The sequence below is a fragment of the Carassius auratus genome, chromosome 23 (genome assembly GCF_003368295.1).
Source record: "Carassius auratus strain Wakin chromosome 23, ASM336829v1, whole genome shotgun sequence".
Classification (NCBI taxonomy): Eukaryota; Metazoa; Chordata; class Actinopteri; order Cypriniformes; family Cyprinidae; genus Carassius; species Carassius auratus.
Window position 1 is genome coordinate 4,510,827 of NC_039265.1, and position 21,021 is coordinate 4,531,847.

At 37.1% G+C, this 21,021-nt stretch overlaps 1 protein-coding gene across 1 annotated transcript; it reads left to right on the forward strand.

The window, feature by feature from the left end:
• Positions 1 to 3,340: 3,340 nt before the first annotated feature.
• rbm38 (RNA binding motif protein 38) lies at positions 3,341 to 20,218 on the forward strand. Its single transcript, XM_026199326.1, has 4 exons — positions 3,341 to 3,871; positions 7,365 to 7,488; positions 12,109 to 12,163; positions 18,372 to 20,218. The coding sequence occupies exons 1-4, from the start codon at positions 3,662 to 3,664 to the stop codon at positions 18,682 to 18,684; spliced, it is 702 nt and encodes a 233-aa protein (XP_026055111.1). The 5' UTR covers positions 3,341 to 3,661; the 3' UTR covers positions 18,685 to 20,218.
• Positions 20,219 to 21,021: the final 803 nt, after the last annotated feature.

Consider the following 21,021-nt stretch of genomic DNA (forward strand, 5'->3'; position numbering starts at 1 on the left):
GACCCATACTCAGAATTCATGCTCTGCATTTAACACATCTACAGTGGAGATGCAGAAACTCATAAGACCAACAAAACCAACTATTCCCTTCAGAGCCGAGGAACACGTTTCTCAGGAAGGCCAAACGCTATCTCAAGAACAATTTGCACCTATTTTACGAGGTGGCTTATTCGTACGAATTTCGTAAAATACCTACAATTTGGCAACAATCATATTGTTGTGGTCGTACGAATTCGTACGAATATAAGCCACCTTGTGAAAAATTTACGAATTTACGAATATTGTGAAAGGCTCAAGGAATGACTTTGGAAGCATAATCACTAAGAACATCAAAGAAGCAAAGAAGAACCATGATGACCTGGCAGTTCTGTGGCTGGATTTAACAAATGCATGTGGGACAATACCCCATAAATTGGTGGATTTGACATTGAAGATCTACCATGTCCCAGAGCATTTGCAGAAGCATTTGCAGTGCTACTATGACAATTTCAACATGCGCTTCAGCTGTGAAGATTTTACCACCGAAAGGCAGAGGCTAGAGGTGGGCATTGTCACGGGCTGCACGATTGCAGTGATCTTGTTTTCAGTAAGCAATTAACCTTCTTGTAAAGTCAGCAGAGAAGTTCCAGTGGGGTGCAGTGTTGACCAGGGGCATCCAGCAGGTACTCATAAGAGCATCTATGGATGACCGCACCATCACAGCAAAATAAGTACCCGAAGGGAGATGGATCATGGAGGATCTGTTTGAGCTCACCGATTGGGCAAGGATGGAGATTAAACCTGAAAAGTCCAGAAGCCTGGTATTGAGGACCGGTTCAGTTTCAGGATAAAAGATACCATCATCCCAACTGTAAAAGAGAGACCAGTGAAGAGCTTGGGCAAGTGGTATAGGGCAGACCTCAATGATAAGCAGAATGTGAGGGACAACCATAGAGACTACCCTGCAAATATAAGGCCTGGGGGTACCAACATGAGGTACTTTCTAGACTGATCTGGCCTCTGCTTGTTCATGAGTTACCTGTCTCGACTGTAGAGAGACTGGAGAGAAAGATTAACACCTATTTAAGGAAGTGGCTGGGTGTCCCAAGAAGTTTTTGCTTCATTGGCCTGTACAGCACAGGCAGCAAGCTGCAGCTGCCAGTGACATCAGTGCTCAAGAAATATGAGGCAGCAAATGACGTGGGAGGAAATTTGGATAATGAAAGGATGCCGGGTAAAGTTTTTGATGTGTTCTGTCTACGGTGTGCTGCCTACTCCATCAAACCTCCATATTTTGGGGATGGCAGAGAGTGCCAGCTGCGCATTGTGTGGAAAGCAAGCCAACCTTGAGCATGTCCTCTCAGCATGTCAGTCAAGTTTGGCAGATGGGAAATTCCAGTGGCGTCATGATAAGATCCTGTCTCAGTTGGCAGATGTGGTGGAACAGGCAAAGAAGAAGGTTAAACTTTCCAGTGGGCAGCACTTTATTCAGTTTGTCAAGACAGGAGAGAGCACTGCAGCAGGACAGAGGAGTACAGGGGCCTTGGCCTCAGCAAATAACTGGAAGATGCAGTCAGATCTGAAGAAGCAGCTAAAATTTCCAAAGGAGATAGAACACACTAGCCTCAGACTGGATATTGTTTTCTGGTCTAGAGGCACTAAGCAGGTGGTGCTTATAGAGTTAACAGTACCCTGGGAAGAAAGTATGGAGGAGGCTCATGAGCGTAAGTGCAAGAAATATCAAGACCTTAACATTGAGAGTCAGCAAAATGAAGGGAAGGCCTGGAATTTACCAGTAGAGGTCGGCTGCAGAGGTTTTGCTGGGCAATCACTCTGGAGAACCCTTGGGCTGCTGGGTATTGAAAGGATGGCAAGGAAACAGCTGGATGGCAAGGTTACCGAACAGGCTAAAACAACACCTAGGTGGATCCAACCTATTAAAGGGCAAGCAACGGCATAGAGTTGGTGGTGTTCAGCAAGGGTAGATCCAGGATGCTGGTGTCATGGGCTTAAACTGGTGAAACACCATTGAAGGGTGGCGCCCATCTGACAGCCAGCTGTAACTACTAACTCTTTAACCTGGTGCTTGAAAGGAAGAGAGCAGGAGAGGAGAAGTGGTGCCACTGGCACACAGTTGGTGCAGGGCTAAGTATCTGTAAAGGTGAGCCAGTTGCATCGTGTTTTGCATATGCATATGTGTGTGTTTGTGTGTGTGTGTGTGTGTATATATATATATATATATATATATATATATATATATCAGATTTACCAGATTTACATATTTATCATCAATAAATATATAATTTATTTACAACTTACTTTTTAATTAAATAATAGCTGTACAAATTTTACACCATTAACAGAGTTATGATGGTTCCAACGATTTGAATAAATTTATTTTAAAAATATGATTATTTAAATAAAATCAAATATAGATAATAAACAAAGACGATGCAGAAATTTTACCCTTTTTATTTATGACTAACAAAAACCTTATGGATTTAGTTTATTTGTTTATGTTTAAACTGTTTAAAATGGATGGAAATTTTATAAATAAATCAAATTAAATAAATCTTAAATTTAAGCCTATAATTATTTTTATGAGCACAGACAAGCTTTTCCATTAATAAGTGCATATTTGCTTTCAAATACATGATACAAGATTTTTTGTTTTATTTTTGGTAAATATTTAGTAAATAATTTGTTAAATATTAATTTCAGAGCTTCTATATGCAAAACACAGACAGTAAATGCTTCTACAAAAGTACAAATGTTAAAATCAGCAAAATAGTGCTCAAGTAAAAATATAATTGAAATCTAAATCTGAAAAATTATTTATTCCAATATTTATATTCATTTCACAAATCAAGACTTTGAATTCCAGATTTTCAAAGTGAAGCTAACATCAACTATTTAAATACACTTAATTTGACATCAATAGCATTGACTTACAGCCCTTAGAAACATTAGCCATGGTTATACATTATAAATAAAACCAAAATACCATGGTAACTATAGTTAAATCATGGCAACCACAAATTAGTTTAACCATGGTATTTGTAGTAGGGAAAAAAGGGGTTATACAAATGGTAGCTAATCAGTACCAAAGAAACATAATCACTACACTTTTAATATAATAAAACCATGGTTAATTTTCCTAAGGGAATGGCTAATATAGACTATGGGTCATTTCAATGCATAAATCTTCTGCTAGCTGTATAAATAAAATATTAATGCGATATGTTGTAAGAATTAAACCAAGTGTTCACATCAAGCGTAAAGAATACAGTAGCTGCCATGAAAAGCACACCTAAGACTCTTCAGAGTCCCAGAACAAAGACAGGTGCAGTTTGGAGACAAGGTGAGGAGGCAGAGGAAGGGTCTGTGCGCGTCACTGATAGGAGGGCTGTATTAGTCTGTATTATGGGTGTATCGCACCGAGTGCTGTGCTGCTGTCGCCGAGAGAGCTTCACCTGCCGCCGCTGTTTCTCCGCTCATGGACTAGTGGAGTAGTTCGGCACATGACGGAGAGCAACGGGAAGCACGAGCCAAAGCACCATCTACCTCGCTGCCTCAGCAACCACTGTAGAGTCGCTTAAGAGACGCTCGTTATTTATGTGTATTTATATTTATTTGTAACGCGCGCGTTTCGTATCTGCATTGCACTGAATTTGGCGCCCCGATGCTTTTACATCAGTTCGTGAATGGGACGCTGGAGACCATGTATCCCAGTGTTCAGAAAGACACGACTCTCACCAAGATCTTCGTCGGCGGTCTGCCGTATCACACCACGGACGCGTCGCTGCGGAAATACTTCGAGACTTTCGGCGACATCGATGAAGCCGTGGTGATCACGGACCGGCAGACGGGCAAGTCCAGAGGATACGGCTTTGTGAGTGAACGTAAAATAAAAATACAGTGCATTGAGTGTTGTCTTCATATAAATCTCAATATCTTTTCAAATTAATAAAGTTAGGCTAACGTTACTTTGTTTTTGTTGGTTTTACTTTAGCTACGCAGTTCTTTGCGCAAACTTTAAGTATTAACGTTAAATCGGACGAGTTTGTCACTATCACTGAAGTTTTGAAAGCACAATTAATTGCTGGGCCTACAAAGAATAAAAAACGCGATAGACAGCAGTTGTGGACATGATTATGACCGATTCGTCGGTGAATTGTTCTTGAGAGTCGGATCGTTTGAACGATTGGTTTGATCCGGTTAACAAAACTGTAACGTTACTGAACTATTTGTTTTCCGGTCAACTCACTGAACCGAGCAGAGGACTCCAATCCGTAATGAGCTTAAGAACTGTAAGTGAACTAAGATAATATTTTATTGACTTAACGACGAAACATTATTTGAATAGCAGAAATGATACAAATATTGTTCTCGACTTTTGTAGCCTATGAAAGCTTTTTATTAACACGCATACAAAACAGAGCTGGGTTTAATATAATAGCAAGGGACAATGTTTATATAAAAAAACTATTTCTCTGAACCGGATCTTTGAAGCGAATGTTCAAAAGAGTCGATTCGCAGAAGTGTGTCGAACTTCACTTGAATGAATCGCTCGTGCGCGTGCGGTCTCCAGAGGACAATGCGATCGTCGCATGTCTTTGTTACAGTTGTGAAGAACAAAAGCCAGTAGATGTACAGTAGAAACTCCTTTAATTGCCCTTAAGGCATATGCTAGTCATAAATGATGATCTGTATGCTTACTATGAGCCTTTTTAATAGGCCTAAATGTTTTCCTGCTAGTCCGATTTAGTGCTGAAGGATCTTAAATGTAATCCGTAGATATTGCGAGCTTTCCAGGAGCACAATGTGCTCTTACATCGCATTTCTCCACAAGTGTGTGTGTGTGTGTGTGTGTGATGTTGAGAGTCACATGTGAGACCACAAGTGGATTATTTGTATAAAAGCATGTCATCAATTATCTTCTTAGCCTCTTGGATGAAGTTAGAAAGCAAGGTCTCCGATTTCTACGAAGTGGCCCCTTTTAAATACTTCTTTTCAGCATTGTAAGTGGAAAGCGAGGTCCGGTCCAAGGTCAAGGGTTTATCTGCTGTGATATGCTGCAAGGCCCACCTCTGCTCACTTAATAAAGAGGTTATGAGTGTTCAGCCAAACACATCTGACTGCGATTATAATATCAAATGAGTGGCTTTCCCTGTATTTTCATTATTTTGCTTTCACTTGACCTCTTTGCATAGGGATTGTGTGATAGCATGGTGATGTTATCAAATGGTAATATCACGGTACTTTGATATGTGTGCGTTAAAAGTACACCATGGTGCATATCAAATCAATCCCTATACTACAGAATAAATACTGTAATAAAATACATTATTAATTGAAATCAGCTTTAAAGTCTACTAGGAGGTTTTTATTTTTTAAAATATAGAATTATAAAATATATTCTACAGTGGAATATAAAAATAAAGGTAATTGTGACTTTTTTAAATCTTTTTTCTGAAATCTTTTTTCCAAAAGTAAAATATATTCTTGAATTTTTTCTTTTGGTTTTGAGATGAATATGATCTGCACTTGTTTTGAGTTTTGCTTATATAGATCTCTGTTTCTCGGCCTGCGTCTGCTGTGTTCACTGGTACAGAACTGTATCGCGGTTTGCCTTCAAAAGCAGTTGGAAAGCACAGATAAGACTGCACAGTTTCACTTCATGCTTTTATATTTAAGTTTTTGGCATGTCATCTGCCAAGGTGTAAACATGCACACAGATAAACCGGAGGAGGCGGTGGAGGGATCTGGGGGGAGAAGGAAATAAAAAATAAAAAAACAGACGAGAGGGTGACACATTTTGGTGGCTTTGTTGTAAATGATAGTCTTTAATATCCTGGCTGATACACTCCCTGTGTGGGGGGCCTCGTCTTAAAGCTGAATTCTGGAATAAGAAAAGAGGGAGGGTTCCCAGAAGAGTTCCCAGAAGATTACAACACAACACTAATGTTTTCCCAACACGCTCACTGAGGCTTGTCGCCTCATTTACTAGCCTGGTTTTGTGACTACTGAGATAATACCATGGTCACAGCTATGTGTGTGTGTGTGTGCTTGTTTTGTTCATGCTCAGTCCGAGACACTCTCCACACAAGGGCACTACAGAAACGAAGTATACACTCTGGTGTTTACCTGACAGAAACCAGATCCCATGAATCCTCCCGCTAACCGCTCACTCCACTACTGCTCTGGCTGTCTTTCTCGTTCCACCAGCCCTGGGGAGCACAGCTGCCGCTGGGTCCACACAGGGTGGGGCGTGCGTGTGTGTGTGTGTGTGTGTGTGTGTGGCCGTGAGCAGCTCAAACCTAATATTGCAGCGCACTGGAAGAGCGTTTGTCACAGAGAGCCGAGCTGTGAAAACAAGTCAGCAGTTGAGGACTTCACAGAACACTTCACAGAAATAACCATAAACCCCTTCTACTTAAGCAAACTGGCGTGGTATTAATGCCATGCTTGTATTTGTTAGATTAGTTGTAAGATGAAACACAACTTAAATGGGTTAAAAATACGAATTTTTGGCAACAAAAAAATCAAGCTGATAAGAAGAACTGCATTGTTCAAAATACTGGTAAATCGTGTCTCAGTTTATTATGACACAGTTTTATGAAAACAATGGGAACAGATTATTCTTTATTCTTAAAACTTAAGAATGACATAATATCTGTCAGTGTATAATGAGCTGAATTAGTTTGAGTGGGTTTATAAATTTGGGGAGAAATGGCAACGTGAGACATGAAGAATGGAAATGAAAAATAAACTATTAGATAAGAAATGAATGCATTTTTATTAGACAAGTTTAGGTTTATTGACTACTATATATCAGGGGCGTTTCCTTCGAGGAGGCAAAGGAGGCAGTGTCTTCTAAATGAGAAAAAAAAAAAAAAATTGTGGTACGAAAATATACTTTTTAGCTGAAACTTCACAGACACATTCTGGGGACACCAGGGAGTGAAAGGAAAGTTTTTTCTTAAAAGAAAAACAAAAAAAAGTTGTTCATACTGAAGGCAGTGTTGCCAAAATGATCCCATTTAAACAAATCTGGAAGAAAAAAAAGACTAAAAATGCTCTATTTTCAACCAGGCCAGTAGGTGGCGACATATGAAGAAAAACTATGTGTCTCTGCACATACCTATAGACTGAACAATACTGTTTTCAAAAACATGCACTTTGAAACCGTTTCAAAAGTTTGCATTTTCAGTCTCCCAAAACGCCATTGTCGTGTAAATAAACAGTCAACGGTTTTCAGTTTTCATTTGAAAATAATGTAATGTAAATGCCCCCTAAGCTTATAATACGGTCATATAGAATTATAAAAATGAATGCAGTCATTCATAATGTGTCTGTACTTCATTTCTCTCTTTCTTCTTCAGGTCACTATGATAGATAAAAGTGCAGCTGAGAGAGCTTGTAAAGATCCCAACCCTATTATTGACGGACGCAAAGCTAATGTGAACCTGGCATACCTCGGGGCCAAACCACGCAGCCCACTGACAGGTAAACACCTGACACAAGATTTAAACTTACTCAAAATTGGGTTCTTATCTTTTAAATCCTATGGTTACCTACCGTTCTGTCACTTTCAAAGGCGAAGTGTGTAATTTAAGCTCGACAAAAACGTAAAAATAATGACTGTTTTCAAACAGGTTTTCTCAACATTTCCCTATCTGCCATTAGTCTGTTAAACAAGTAAGTCTGTCCCAAACTCAGATAGTGTAACTGTGTCAGGATAGTGTGGGACACAACAGTGTTTTGAAAGTGAATCATTCTGTTTATTAAATTCCTTTGTGATTAATAAATTATACACTTCCCCTTTAAGAATTCTTAAGTTTTTTGCCCTTATATGGTAAAGCAACTGTTGCAGCTTTTTCATGTTGATACTCTCGCTGTGGATGATTCATACTGGCATGTATCATGTATGTTTTCATCATATCATGCTCTCTATATCATAATCATTTTTGTACACTCTCACACACACACAGCTTTCTCTGGCTGTCACACACACAATATCACACTTATTTTAACTGTCAAGAATTTACTGCCATCCTACATTTGCATCTATGCATGTGTGTGAATGCATTGGCAGAAATGAATATATGTTCAGTCAGCACATCTGTCTGCTCCTGCGACCTCCAGCTTTGCATTTCTGTTTGTGTGTTTTGTAGCTAATATGTCAGAAAAGAGGAAGGGTATTGTGGAGGGAACCTGAAGCATGTACACCTGTCCTAACACACCATATTCAGTCAGGACAAGAGGATATTTTGGCCCCTGCTCTTGTTCTCGTCCAAACATGTTTGAAACGGCAGTCCTGTATCACTTTGTCTCTCTCTCCTCTGTCTTTGGAGCCATCGTCATGTGACTCAGGCCTCAATTTACTGTTTTTATTTTTTTATTTTTTTCAGGCTTACATGTTACTCTGGGAAACATACTGTTCAAGCACATTCAAGAGTGAATGACAAATAAAGATCATTAAAAGAAGAAATCTTATTTTTTTTAATCAAGTTAAAATATAATGGCAAGTAAAAAAAACATTTATATGACATTGTTAAACAATATACTTTTTAAAAAATGTTCTATTTAGCTGTAAATTATTATTATTTCTATTTTAGTTTTAGTGATTTTAGTAATTCAACTTAAACTTATTTTAAGTTATTTTGCTTTTTTCCTTTTTATTTCAAATATTTTGTTAAAGTTAAAAAGACTAAAGTCTCAAATCCAAAGAGATATTCTTTGTAATAGTTAAGAGTCACTGCACCCCCTAAAACGGCCCGTTCAAACACACCCCCACATGCCTACATCACTATGTGGGAAGATTTGCATAACACCACCCAAATATTCACACAAAGAATGAAGGCGTAACTTTGATTCTCGTTGTAGTATTGTTGCAGCTGTCGCCATGTCGTATAGATGCTGTGTGTTTAGTTGTGAAAGCAAAACATCCCTTTAAAATCAGTGTTGAAAAGTAAAACAATATGTATATATTATTAGTAGTATATTATTTCTATTTCTATTTTAATTGTAGTCTTTTCTAGAATTTTAACTTTAATTTATTTCAGTTAGTTCTTTGTTCTGTTAAATTATTTTATAATAAATATTTTCAGTTATGTTATAAATTATAAAGACTATTTTTATAAGTTATGATTTTATATATTATATTATATATTTATATTTTATTTCAGCTTAAAAAAAACAGAATAAAATACAATTATTGATAGTTATTAAATAATAGATAATAGTTTTAATTTTAGTTAACACTTCTGATTATTATACAATGATTTGCAGATAAATATTTTTGCAAATTATAATACTAATAAAAAAAGCCTATATTTATATTTAAAAATGATGCCAAGCTATACTGGTTCCGAAGCCTTTTCCACAATAATTTCAGACTATTAAAACCAGTAATTCCAGGTTATTCATATTATTAATAGCTATTAATTAATAACTTTTATATTTATTGAAATACTTGAACCACCTTTGTTAAAAACACCAAAATTAAATTTAAGACAGATTTAAAAGTCAGTCATTTTCTTATTCAATATGTATAATGAACATAAAACAGAGAAAAGAAAGTGTTTTTTTTTTTCTTTTTGATATAGAAACAGCAAGTTGAATTATGTTCACCATAAGGTTTGTGTAAAAGGTAAAGTGTGTTTATGCAAATACAGCAGTGCTTCAGAAGAGGCTGTTGAGCATGCCGGTCATGTGTGTGTGTGTGTGTGTGTGTGTGTGTGTGTGTGTGTGTGTGTGTGTGTGTGTGTGTGTGTGTGTTGAATGTGCATCCAGGCGAGAGATGTTTCTGATCTGTGTCCAGGCAGATGCACTGTTACACTGCTGACAGCCTGGAGTTTTTCACATGAATGACTTCATGAAAGCGTACAGACAGGACGAGAGGAAAGAGAAAAAAACAAAAACAAAAGTGCATATAGGGTGAATGGAGAGAATCGGTGCCAATTAAAGCCTAAAGAGTGTGCGGCTGTGAAAGACACAGAATTACCAATGTGCGTCATGAATGTCAAACACAGGGCAAGCAGGAAACTGGAGAATGAAAGAGTCTGTTTGAGGACAAATGTCCAGAGATGATAGTCACATAATTATGTAGCGTTTGTCATCTATTCCATTCAATATCTGCTGCTTAACAACCAGAAACCTTAGATGTCTTAAAGGAGTGTTCTGGGTTCAAAATGTTAAATGAAGCTCTGTCGATAGCGTTGACTCATCCCTGAGTTTGTAACAAACAAAAAGCACTTGTACAGTACTGGACTTAAAATAGAAATCTATGTGGCAAAACTTACTACTGGGGTTAAAAGCAGAAATGTGCAGCTTGTATTTTTGTACTTATTAATGGTCAGCCAATATGCATTTTTTTGATGGCTGATCTTAGAAAGCAGGGTAGTCAAGGGACCATCATTGAAAATGTGTCATTTTCAAAAATAAATAAATAATAATAATAATGTTGTAATAGATGTTCTCAGGGATGTCAAAATAAAAGTCATGTTTCTGACACTTGACCAAACAGAACAACTAATCAACCAATGCCAGTAATTAATGCTGATACATTTGCCCTGGTGTATAATAGTGTAATAATATACATTTTCCCATATGAAATGAGTTGTTTTAGCTATAAAGCTCAATAAAACTGTCAACTGTTTCAGGCAGATTCATTTTCTGTCCTTTGTGTTCTGTCCTTGGGTTTTATGTTGTCAGATTTTGAACGGATGGAATAGTTTCATGATAACTCGTAAAATAATTAGGTTTTGTGGCTATAATTTTCAATATATGTGTACTGCAATGTCTTGACCCTTAAACTTCCATTATAAGTTCATTACTGTACAAATAATATTTGTTTGTTTTTACAAATTGGAGGATGAGTTGAAATTTGAAAGGGATCATATTATGCGATTACAGTTTTTCCTTTCTCTTTGGAGTGTTACAAGCTCTTGGTCGATGAAGAAGATCTGTAATGTTACAAAGACTAAAGTCTCAAATCCAAAGAGATAATCTTTATCAAAGTTAAGACTCCCCCTAAAACGCCTCATTTAAACACACCCCACATGTCTACGCCACTATGTGGAAATATTTGTGTAATGCCACCCAAATTTTCACTTGACACAGTCAGTGTTGAAGCAGTCATGTCAGGGAGATGCTGTGTGTGTCTAGATGAAAGCTAAATAACTCTATTTGGCCTTCAGAAAGTAGATCTAGGAGAGGAGAGAATTCTGACTTTGCTACGACTATCTGGCACTTCTGAATCAGATACTGGAAGTATGTTTTATTAGTTTAAGTATTTGCTATTGAATGTTCAAATGCAGAGTTTTGTGCATTGTGTGTGTGTGTGTGTGTGTGTGTGTGTGTGTGTGTGTGTGTGTGTGTGTGTGTGTGTGTGTGTGAGAAAGAGAGAGACGGTCACACACTGGAGTCAGCTGTCTTTATCGTCCGTGTCTTGTGTACTTCAAACACATACGAGCTTCATCTCTGTTTCTGTCAAGCAACTCTGTTCTTCTTTCAGGCTTGAACTAACTGTAAAACTAAGGACATTATTAACTGTCTTTACATTTATTTTGAAAGATGAAGCTCAAGATTATGGAAAGGGTTGTTACATTTCTGAAGAGTGCTTTCAGTGTTCGTCCAATCACAATACAGTCTGCGCTTGTCAGAAGGAGGGACTTTGTAGAAAACGATGCGTTTGAGAGAGACGGGGCATAGCATGTCAACATATTCTGTTACACCAAATACACCAAATAATGATCTTTAAAAAAGCATCATATGACCCCTTTAAATCTGGGTCATTCCTGTAAAGGAATAGTTTACCCCCGAAAAATATTATAATTTTCTAAACGACAGTTCATAGTGAACTTTCAAAATCCAAAAAAGACAAAGACAAAAAACAAAAGAAAACACCTAATATAAATGGCAATTTGTATTTAAGACCTGCAGCTTGAGCAAAGCTTGACATATGCAACACATATTTTTTGTCAAAATGTCTTCTTTTGGGAGCCACAAAATAAAGTCAGTCCTACAGGTTTGGGCATTTCCCCAGCCTCCTTTCTGGGTGAACTGTCCCTTTAAGTCTCAGAAGCAGATCTCAATCTCTTTTTTCTGCTCTTGTTGTCACAGGATACTCGACCGGCGTACAGCAGGTTCATCCAGCCCTCATCCAGAGGCAGTATGGGTAAGCATCTCTTCTCTCTCTGTTAATGTCAGGGGTGAGGGAAAAACATGAGCACAACCCCTCAGAAACAGTCCTGTCAAAACTGCAGTTTAATTTAGCCCCAAACTCTCCGTTATTCTTCTTCCTCTCACACATCTCACTCAGATCTGAGGACACGAGCCTGCTCTTCCTCACTATTTCTTCTCATGTGTTTACAGTAGTGTCTGCGGTTTATTTGAATCTCTCTGCCTCCTTCCCATATTCTCTGTCATACTCTCACTCAGTCTCGGTTTCTCTCTTTTTACTCTCTTCCTCTTTCTGTATTTCCCTCTCCGTCTCTTTCTGACAGTGTTTCTCTTTCTTTCACTCTCTGGCCTCTCTGTCTCTCTTCTCTATCCTGTTTGACCTGTTTGTCTGTCAGTTAGGTCTCCACCTGCCTCAAGTCTGCTAACCAGCCAGGTGTCATGCAAAACAAACCTCTTTCTTGTTCCCTATCCCACCCACACATCCTCACCAACATCTGAATCATATCTGACATATATTTCAAAGAAATTGTTTAAAATATTGTGAAACGGTGTTTTCTCTGCACATTTATGCTACGTTTATGATTGTTTTGATTTAAGGTTCTTCGAAAAGCTTTTTGGAGCATGATAAATATCTGTGGAAAATATAATCTTGTATTTATGGTCTGAGATGCATGATTTCCTGAAGATGCTCAATTTGAATTGTCAGTTAATATAATAATATACACTACTGTTTGGGCTTGGTTACATTTAACATGAAATAGTTAAAATTCAGTAATATAGTAATATTGTAAAATATAATTACAAATTTGGGCTAAATGTATGACTTTTTATGGTACTTTTTTGTTGCTGTTCTGAGCTTGACAACTTTCATTGGATAAAAAAAGGTGAAAAATGTTATGATGTATCGTTTTACAGTAACAATGATGAATACATTACTGTACAAAAGTCTGGGGTCAATAAGAGTCTTTTAAAAATAAATGTATATTTTTATACTGCAAGGACACATTACATTGATTAATAAAGACATATTGTTATTAAGATACCTAATTTAAATAAATGTTTTGATCACAGGAATAAATCAAATTTTAGAATATATTCAAATAGAAAATAGTTGTTTTAAATTGAAATAATATTTCACACTATTACTGTATTTTTGATCAAATAAATGTAGACTTCTTTCAAAAATATATAAAAAAAAAATCTTACTGACCACAAATGGATGTTTGATTTCTTCTTATTAGCAAAAATAACTGTTGTGGTCATTGCATAAAATAAAAAATAAAAAACAAGCAGTGCCTAAGTTCTGCAAATTGGACATTAAATATACAGTCAATATTTAATGTATTGATCATAAAATGAAATAGAAATACAGTTTATTCACTAGCTGAATTTGACAGATGTGAATCAGGTTGGATAATGAGGTTGTAACTCTTGTAAACAACTGTCCTCTGTGTACAGAGTCAGATTTAGCGTTTAGTGCTGAGCCTGTATGTTAAAGGGTCTTGTCCATATCTGTGGGGGTCTCTATTTAAACTCACTAGCTTTTGTTTGAACAGGTGTCCTGTACCCACTGTGGGTCTGTATGCATTGTCAGTTAATAGTGCTACTGATCATTAACTTCCTCTTTGAGACGGACAATGCTAATAATGAGAAACAGATTAGAGGTGAACTTAACTCCACTAGAGTAATGGCCAACAGACTGCAAACAAACAGACCTACCACAGTATGTTAGCTAAAGGCTATGCTAACAGTTAGCATAAGGCCTGATCAAAGAGATACTACCGTACATCCAAAAATGTAAATTCTGTCATCATTTAATCACACTCATGACGGTTCAAAACTGACTTTCTATGTTGTGGAAAAGAAGAATGAGGTCCAGAAACAGACTCCATTGGCTTTCACTGTATGTACATTGAAAGATGAATTTTTCATACAGGTTTGGGACGACATGAGGAGGAGTAAATGATGGATTGAAATTTTTCAGTGAACTGTATCTTCAAGGAAACTTAAGAGATTGTCTGTTGTGATTAGGAGATAAAAAGTCGCAATTACCTTTTCTAATTCAGTGTCAGAAACAGACATACATTCCTGAATACAAGTAATTTCTTTATTTTTATTTATTTCTTTCCATTTTTGGGGGTTGAAAAAAATATATATTTTAGATTTTTGGCACATTTGTTCTGTTGTTTATGGTTATGCATGTTAATTTCAGACAGCTGTGAATCTCTGTGTCCTACAATGTCACACAAGCACTCATTTATCAGCGCTACATTTAGTTAGAGTGACGTGAAAAGGGTGGCCCTCTCCTTCACTACTTCATCAGTAATTTAGTGATTGCACTGTTTGTGTTAGTGTTTGTCTGGTAAGAAATGAGCTTTAAAACCCCCTCTGTCTCTCTGTCTCTTCCTGTCTGTGTCCCACACCCAACAGCTGGGGCAGCTAAAAGTGATATTCTGCTCTGGGCATTACGGCACGACCAAAGATCATTCGTCCTTCCCCTTTGTCGCCATAATTTGCTCTCACTTCCGCATCTCTTCGTTTCTCTTTGTGCTTCTGCTCTTTGTCACTATAATGCACAAAAGAAAAGGCTTCCCTCATCCCCACATCAGCAGAACTGTCTAAATATATTACAGATAAACACTCAAACATACTAAAATATCACAGATATTGTGTTTTTAACACTGATAAAAACATAAGCTACAAAACCTAGTGAGCTGTCTGAGGACACAGCATTTAAAGTCACTATGAAATCAAAATGGACAATTCTTGAAATGTAATATTGTAGTGTTTATTATAAATGATTTATCCATGCACATCATTACTTGTTTTTAATTTCATGTGCCATTGTAATCTTTAACTAAATATATTAAGGTCAGAAAGCTCACGGATTTCATCAGAAATATCTTCATTTGTGTTTTGAAGGCCTTATGGGTTTGGAACGACATGAAGTTGAGTTATTAATGACAGAATTAAAGAGGAACGCATCTGACCGGAAGACAAGCCACTTTAACCCTTTAACTGCCGCTCGACCAAATGGTTGAGCACATTTTGAGTCACTATATTTTATTGAGAGGAGTACCTAACTTTTTTTAAAATTAAAGCTGATTGAACCATCTCTACCATCTGATAGAGGTATGTTAAGCCAAAAAAAATCAATAGCATTTGTCACAACACTTCTTCTTTGATGGATGTCAGAGAGAAAGAAATCACTCCTGCCATGTAAACTGTTTTTGGTGAAATTTTGCAAGGTAAGCATATTTTTTTTTGACATATTACACTGTAAGAGCCCTAACTTTACAAAATTATTTTACTTGGTGCCATGAAAAAACTTTAGTATGTTTTCAATAATTTTTCAAAAACGTGCTTAACCAAATGGTTGATTTGTCACTTTATGGTAAACGTAGAAAAGCTAAGCTAATGTTTTATAAATTATGGGACGTGTTGGAAAAAAAATACATTGAGTGTGGTAACTAATGACATAAGGAGATAAGAAATGCAAACAAAAAATGCTTTTTTCTTGGTGGGGCAGTTAAAGGGTTAAACAGCATGCTTTCTCGCATTAGCATTTTCAAAAAGCTCTGTCTTCACCATATCATTGTGGATAAAGACAAAAACGCATAGAAAAAGATGAATTTTTCAAATGAATTTGGATTAGTGTAGATATAAAGTCTGTCATTACAGACAGGTTACAACTTCGTTAGCAAGCAGTGGTTCTCAATCAAGTCCTGTACTACACCAGCACACCACATTTCAGTTTCTTCCTTATTTAACAGTTGTAAAGTACGAGGGGAGCTCTCGTCTGTATCGATGAACATCTGAGTGAAACAGACTAAAAGTAAAAATAAAAACGGGACTTGGTTTTGTCCATCAGATTGTTGGATGGAAGCAGATCTGAATGTGAGGTCAAACATTTTAAAAACATGCCTAATTTAAAGAAAAAGATAAAGAAGACAAGTTGAATTTTAATCGACCCTTATTTTTATTAAGTCAACCCACTACGTTTATCTAAGGATTAGATGTCTTCTACACATAGGCAGCACAGAGCTAAACACACACACTCATTTACAACTAATTTGTAGCAGTCATTTGGCTCTACTACAGTCGTCACACCCTTGTCAGCTTTGGTCTTTTTTTATTTTGCCTTGTCTCTGTTTCTCTCTCTCCTCCTCCCTGTCTCTCTCAATCCCTCCGTTTCTCTGTCTGCATTAGCGTTTGCTAGGATGAACAGGGTCAGTAAGGACGCAGACTCAGTTGATTTGCTTACTCCACAAAGCCTATGTCAGACCCTATAAATCATGCTTGAGCGAGGGACTGGCAGACGAGTGACACTGCAGCTGTGTGTGAGTGTGTGTGTGTGTGTGTGTGAGGGGAAGTGTATGCTGCTGCAGATGTGTGAGGCTGTTTTCAGTATTTTGAGCTCCGTGTCTGTAGCCCCTCTGGGATCCTCTCAAGGGTCTGAGCTGTGGGTAGCAGCCTCCAGTCTCTCTTTCTGTCTCTGTAGTGCTTCAGCTTGTTGTGATGTTTGGCTGTGATGTCATCAGACTGAAACTCATGAGAAATATTAATGAGGTCAGTTAGAAAAGTAGCTGCGCTTCAAATAATATGCTGTTTATTTGTTACATTACACTACTGTACCAAATTATGGGTTCAGTAAGATGTAACAAGTAACAAGGATGTATTATATTAATCAAAAGTGACATTTATAATGTTACAAAAGAGTCCCATTTCAGATAAATGCTGGTTTTTTTTTTTTTTTTCAACTTTCTATTCATAAGAGAATCCTAAAGAAAATATATCACCAGTACAAAAGTGTTAAGCAGCTCAACTGTTCAACATTACATTTTTCTAAGACTTTTAAAAATGAAACATCAAAGGTCATTCCCAAATCCTTAGTTCTAGATTTAAAAAAAAAAGTTTTCTTTGTAAGAAACCAGATGTTTCTGTAGAAGGGCCCATATAGCCCGATTGTCAGTAAGTAACTATATAGTATAGCATTTACATATAAATTGGACAGTTGATATATGTAGACAGATATATACTGATGTTTCCATGCATTTAGGTAGTAACAATTTATAAAATAATTTGATTATTAATAAAACATTAATAATAATTATTAATAACTGATTATATGAAATATTGACTTGATTTTATAAAAAAACTATGAAATAATAATAATACTATTATTATAACAAAATTAAATTAAATGTAAAAAGAATGATATGTAAAGCAGCACAATGCACTTAGCAGATATATTGCAAACCAGTGAAGTAAACAAACAGTGCAGATATAATTACTGTAGTGCAAAAAGCTTATTCAGTCTGATTAAAGTGTCAAAAATCTCACAGAGCTATTCTTTATTTAAACTGACAGAAGAGGTAATTGAATGAGGTAGTGAGCAGATCAATGCTGCACAAAGTGTCTGGTGCAGGTCCCGGTGTGTTAGTGAAGGGTTCGGAGTTCAGTGGTGCATGGGGAAAAAAGGGGAGAGGGGAAAGGTCAGGAGGGAATTCAGCTTCCTGACAGCTCACTAGTGGCTCACTAGTTAATGATTGACATTTACAATGAGCAATAGCTACATTTGCTACAGTGGTTATCGATCTTTGTTAAAAAAAAATACAATGGTTAGTTCATGTTAGCTTGGGATCAGAGCAGCAACTTTTGATTTGAATGTGTTATTAAATATTAATATTGATATTAACTAAGCTTAATAAATATTTCTAACAATTTCTCATTAGCTCTTAACTAATGGAGCCTTAATGTAAAGTGTGACCAAACTATAAGCAATCAAAACATTTTCAAACAATATTGTGGTCCAGATTAAAATGCTGAGAAGTTCATATAAATCCTAAGTATTTAAGTATTTGGCAAATACAAACATCACAATGGATATTAAAATCATTTAAATGTTTCAGAAAGTAGCGCGGTTGCTTCATTTACTGGGTTTCCAGTGTAACAATGCATTTCAAGCTATATAAGTGCCCACAGTAACAATATTGTGCATGTATTAAACATCGCATTACCGAATATCGGCACGTCTAAACACGCAGCACATATATTTAATTAACCAAATAGCAGCCTTTGTGATCTGATATTTGCACTAAGCCAAATTGTGATTTCAGTTTTTATTTTCAAGAGATTCCTGCAGCCCTAGTTAATAGATAACTCTCTCTCTCTCTCTCTCTCTCTCTCTCTCTCTCTCTCAGACTCAGCCAGCCGTATGTTTACCCTCAGGCCTTCCTGCAGCCCAGTGTGGTTCTGCCCGCACAGGTCACCTCCAGCGCCTCGACCCCTTATCTTGACTTCAGCACTGCCTACACTCAGTACGCCTCCTCGGCCTTTGAGCAGTATCCCTACGCCCCCTCGCCAGGCTTTCTGAGCTACATGTACCCTCCAGGCACCCCCGGGCCCTCTGCCACAAACAGCCCGGTCCCCACAGCCCTCCCCTCCATCGGAGGAGCCCCCAGCTCAGCCTTCATCCAGATCCCCCCTCATCAGCTCCACGCCGACCGCCTGTAGGTCAGGCCACAGGGACCCAGCGAGTAAGCTGAAATTGCACTAGAACATCATCATTTTGGGACAGGGAACTATGACATCATCAGCCTGAGACTGGGGTCGAATACAAAGGGCTTCAAGTTATTCTGCTTTTCATCATCCCTAAGTTTATGGACTTTTACTCTGACTGGTTACTCTTTATGATTAATATTGATATATTATTGGTAGAATATTGTTGAATTACCAATATTAGATGAATAAATGGCAAATTGAAGGGTTGTAATGCAGACGGACCAATGAAGGAGAAGAAACGAGAGGTTATACACACACAACCGTTCAAAAGTTTGGGGTCTATAAGATGTTCTAATGGTTTTAAAAGACGCCTCTAATGCTCACCAACCCTGTATTTATTTAATTTAAAATACAGAAAATATTGTGAAATATTATTACAGTTTAAAATAACTGCTTTCTATATTAATATGTTTTAAAATGTAATTAATTCCTTTGGTGCAAAGCTGAATTTTTGCATTTCTAAATATTATCATCAATGTTGGAAACAGTTGTGCCGTTTCATCCTTTTTGTAGAAACTTTTCTAAAGCATTCTTTAATGAAGAGAAAATTAAAAAGAACAGTATGTTATTTCATATAGAAGTGTCTTTCTTTCAATTTAATGCATCCTTGCTGAATAGAAGTATTAATTTCGTAAAAATAAAAAAAAAAGTTCCTGACCCCTAAAGTATGAACGGTAGTGTGTATATATATGCCATTAAGTGACAGTTTTTTAAGTTTTGATGGTGTGCATCTGTGCAGGAATATCTGTTAAGCACAAAGCCTTAGAGACTTCTCCAGTTTATATATAATATGTGTGTGTCTATATATATATATATATATATATATATATATAGCTGTTCTTATGATACAAATGTGCTTCCCTCTTTCTGAGCGAAAATATGTGAATTTTTTTAACCAGACTTTTTCCAAAAATAGCTAACTTTTCTAGAAATGTAGCATTGCCAAGGATTTGTAATTCAGCTTCTCAGTGTCACCTAAAGTCTCTTCCATCCGAGCAGTTCCTTTCCTTCTGATTCCTCGCAACTTAAGTATCTCCACGTACATTAATCCAGCATTCAGTAACACACTGATTCAAGATGCGCTGTAGCTCGCCTGTCAATAATCCTGTGGAAATAGACACAGAATCACAGAGTATTAATCATATCCTAATTCTGCTTCATCTGTGATGCTTTTTAGCCTCAGTTTTGGTCTGCTAAAAGGACAAACGAAAGAGTATTGTGACAGATGTCCGCGTGGTTGCTCCACGAATGACACTACAGGACAACAGACCATCGGGAACATGCAGGAAAACCTGAGAAAGGTCTTGACTGATGAAACGTTTGGACAGCACAAGTGGACATTGCCAGGACAATCGGTTTGTTTTCACAAGAACAGTGTTGTCATGAATCTGCCCTGAGACACTCGGCTCAAAATATGAAAATACCTTACAGTGAAAGCCATAAGACCAGAACATGCAAAACAAGTAATAAAGTCAATTTGCAAAAACAGATTTCCACTTGTGTGGTTATTTTGAAGTCTGTGTATGTTTCTGTTTATATTCTTAACTTTTTTTCCCCCACCCTGACGATGCATTATTATATAGTCCATATGATTACTGTCAGTTTGTCTGTTTTACACTTGTCAGTTGACTTTGTTTCTCTTCTTTGGAACTAGTTTTTTTCTGCCAACAAATTGATTGAGAGACAGGGAAGTATACATGTGCTTACAATGAATAACCGAAGGCAGTTTAACAACCATTTATGACTGCTTCAATGGAAGTGCTGGAGTGAATCCAAGAGTCCGTGGACGAGCATACAAACCTATGCAAATGAAGGGCATTAGGGCTTTATGCAGGGCTTTATATATTTTTGTGAGTAGGCAAAGTATCACTATGGAAACTACTGGAAGCTGTATGCATGAGGCCTCAGACATCAATCCAAATGAGCACCTGTGAGCGACTTTACAAACAGACAGTCCTCCCTCCAAGCAGATGAAACGTTTATGCGCTGTTGCTCCCATTTTATTGCGCAGATGTTTTTTTTGGGGGGGGGGGGGGGCAATTCTTTTTGGGAAAATAGGAGTTTTTTCTCGTGCACCACCTGCATGTCAGTTTGGAAAAATGAATACTGGTTGATTTTGAACACATTTTAAATCCTGACCTTGACTGTATTTAAGGAAATCATGGCTGCAGTTAGAAATATATAGTGTACTCTATGTCTGTTATTCACTTTCACCACAGTAAAACTCTGCTTTGACCAAGAGTTTAGGGTTCATCTGGTTGGCTCGAGATGCTGTGGACGAAAGGCATT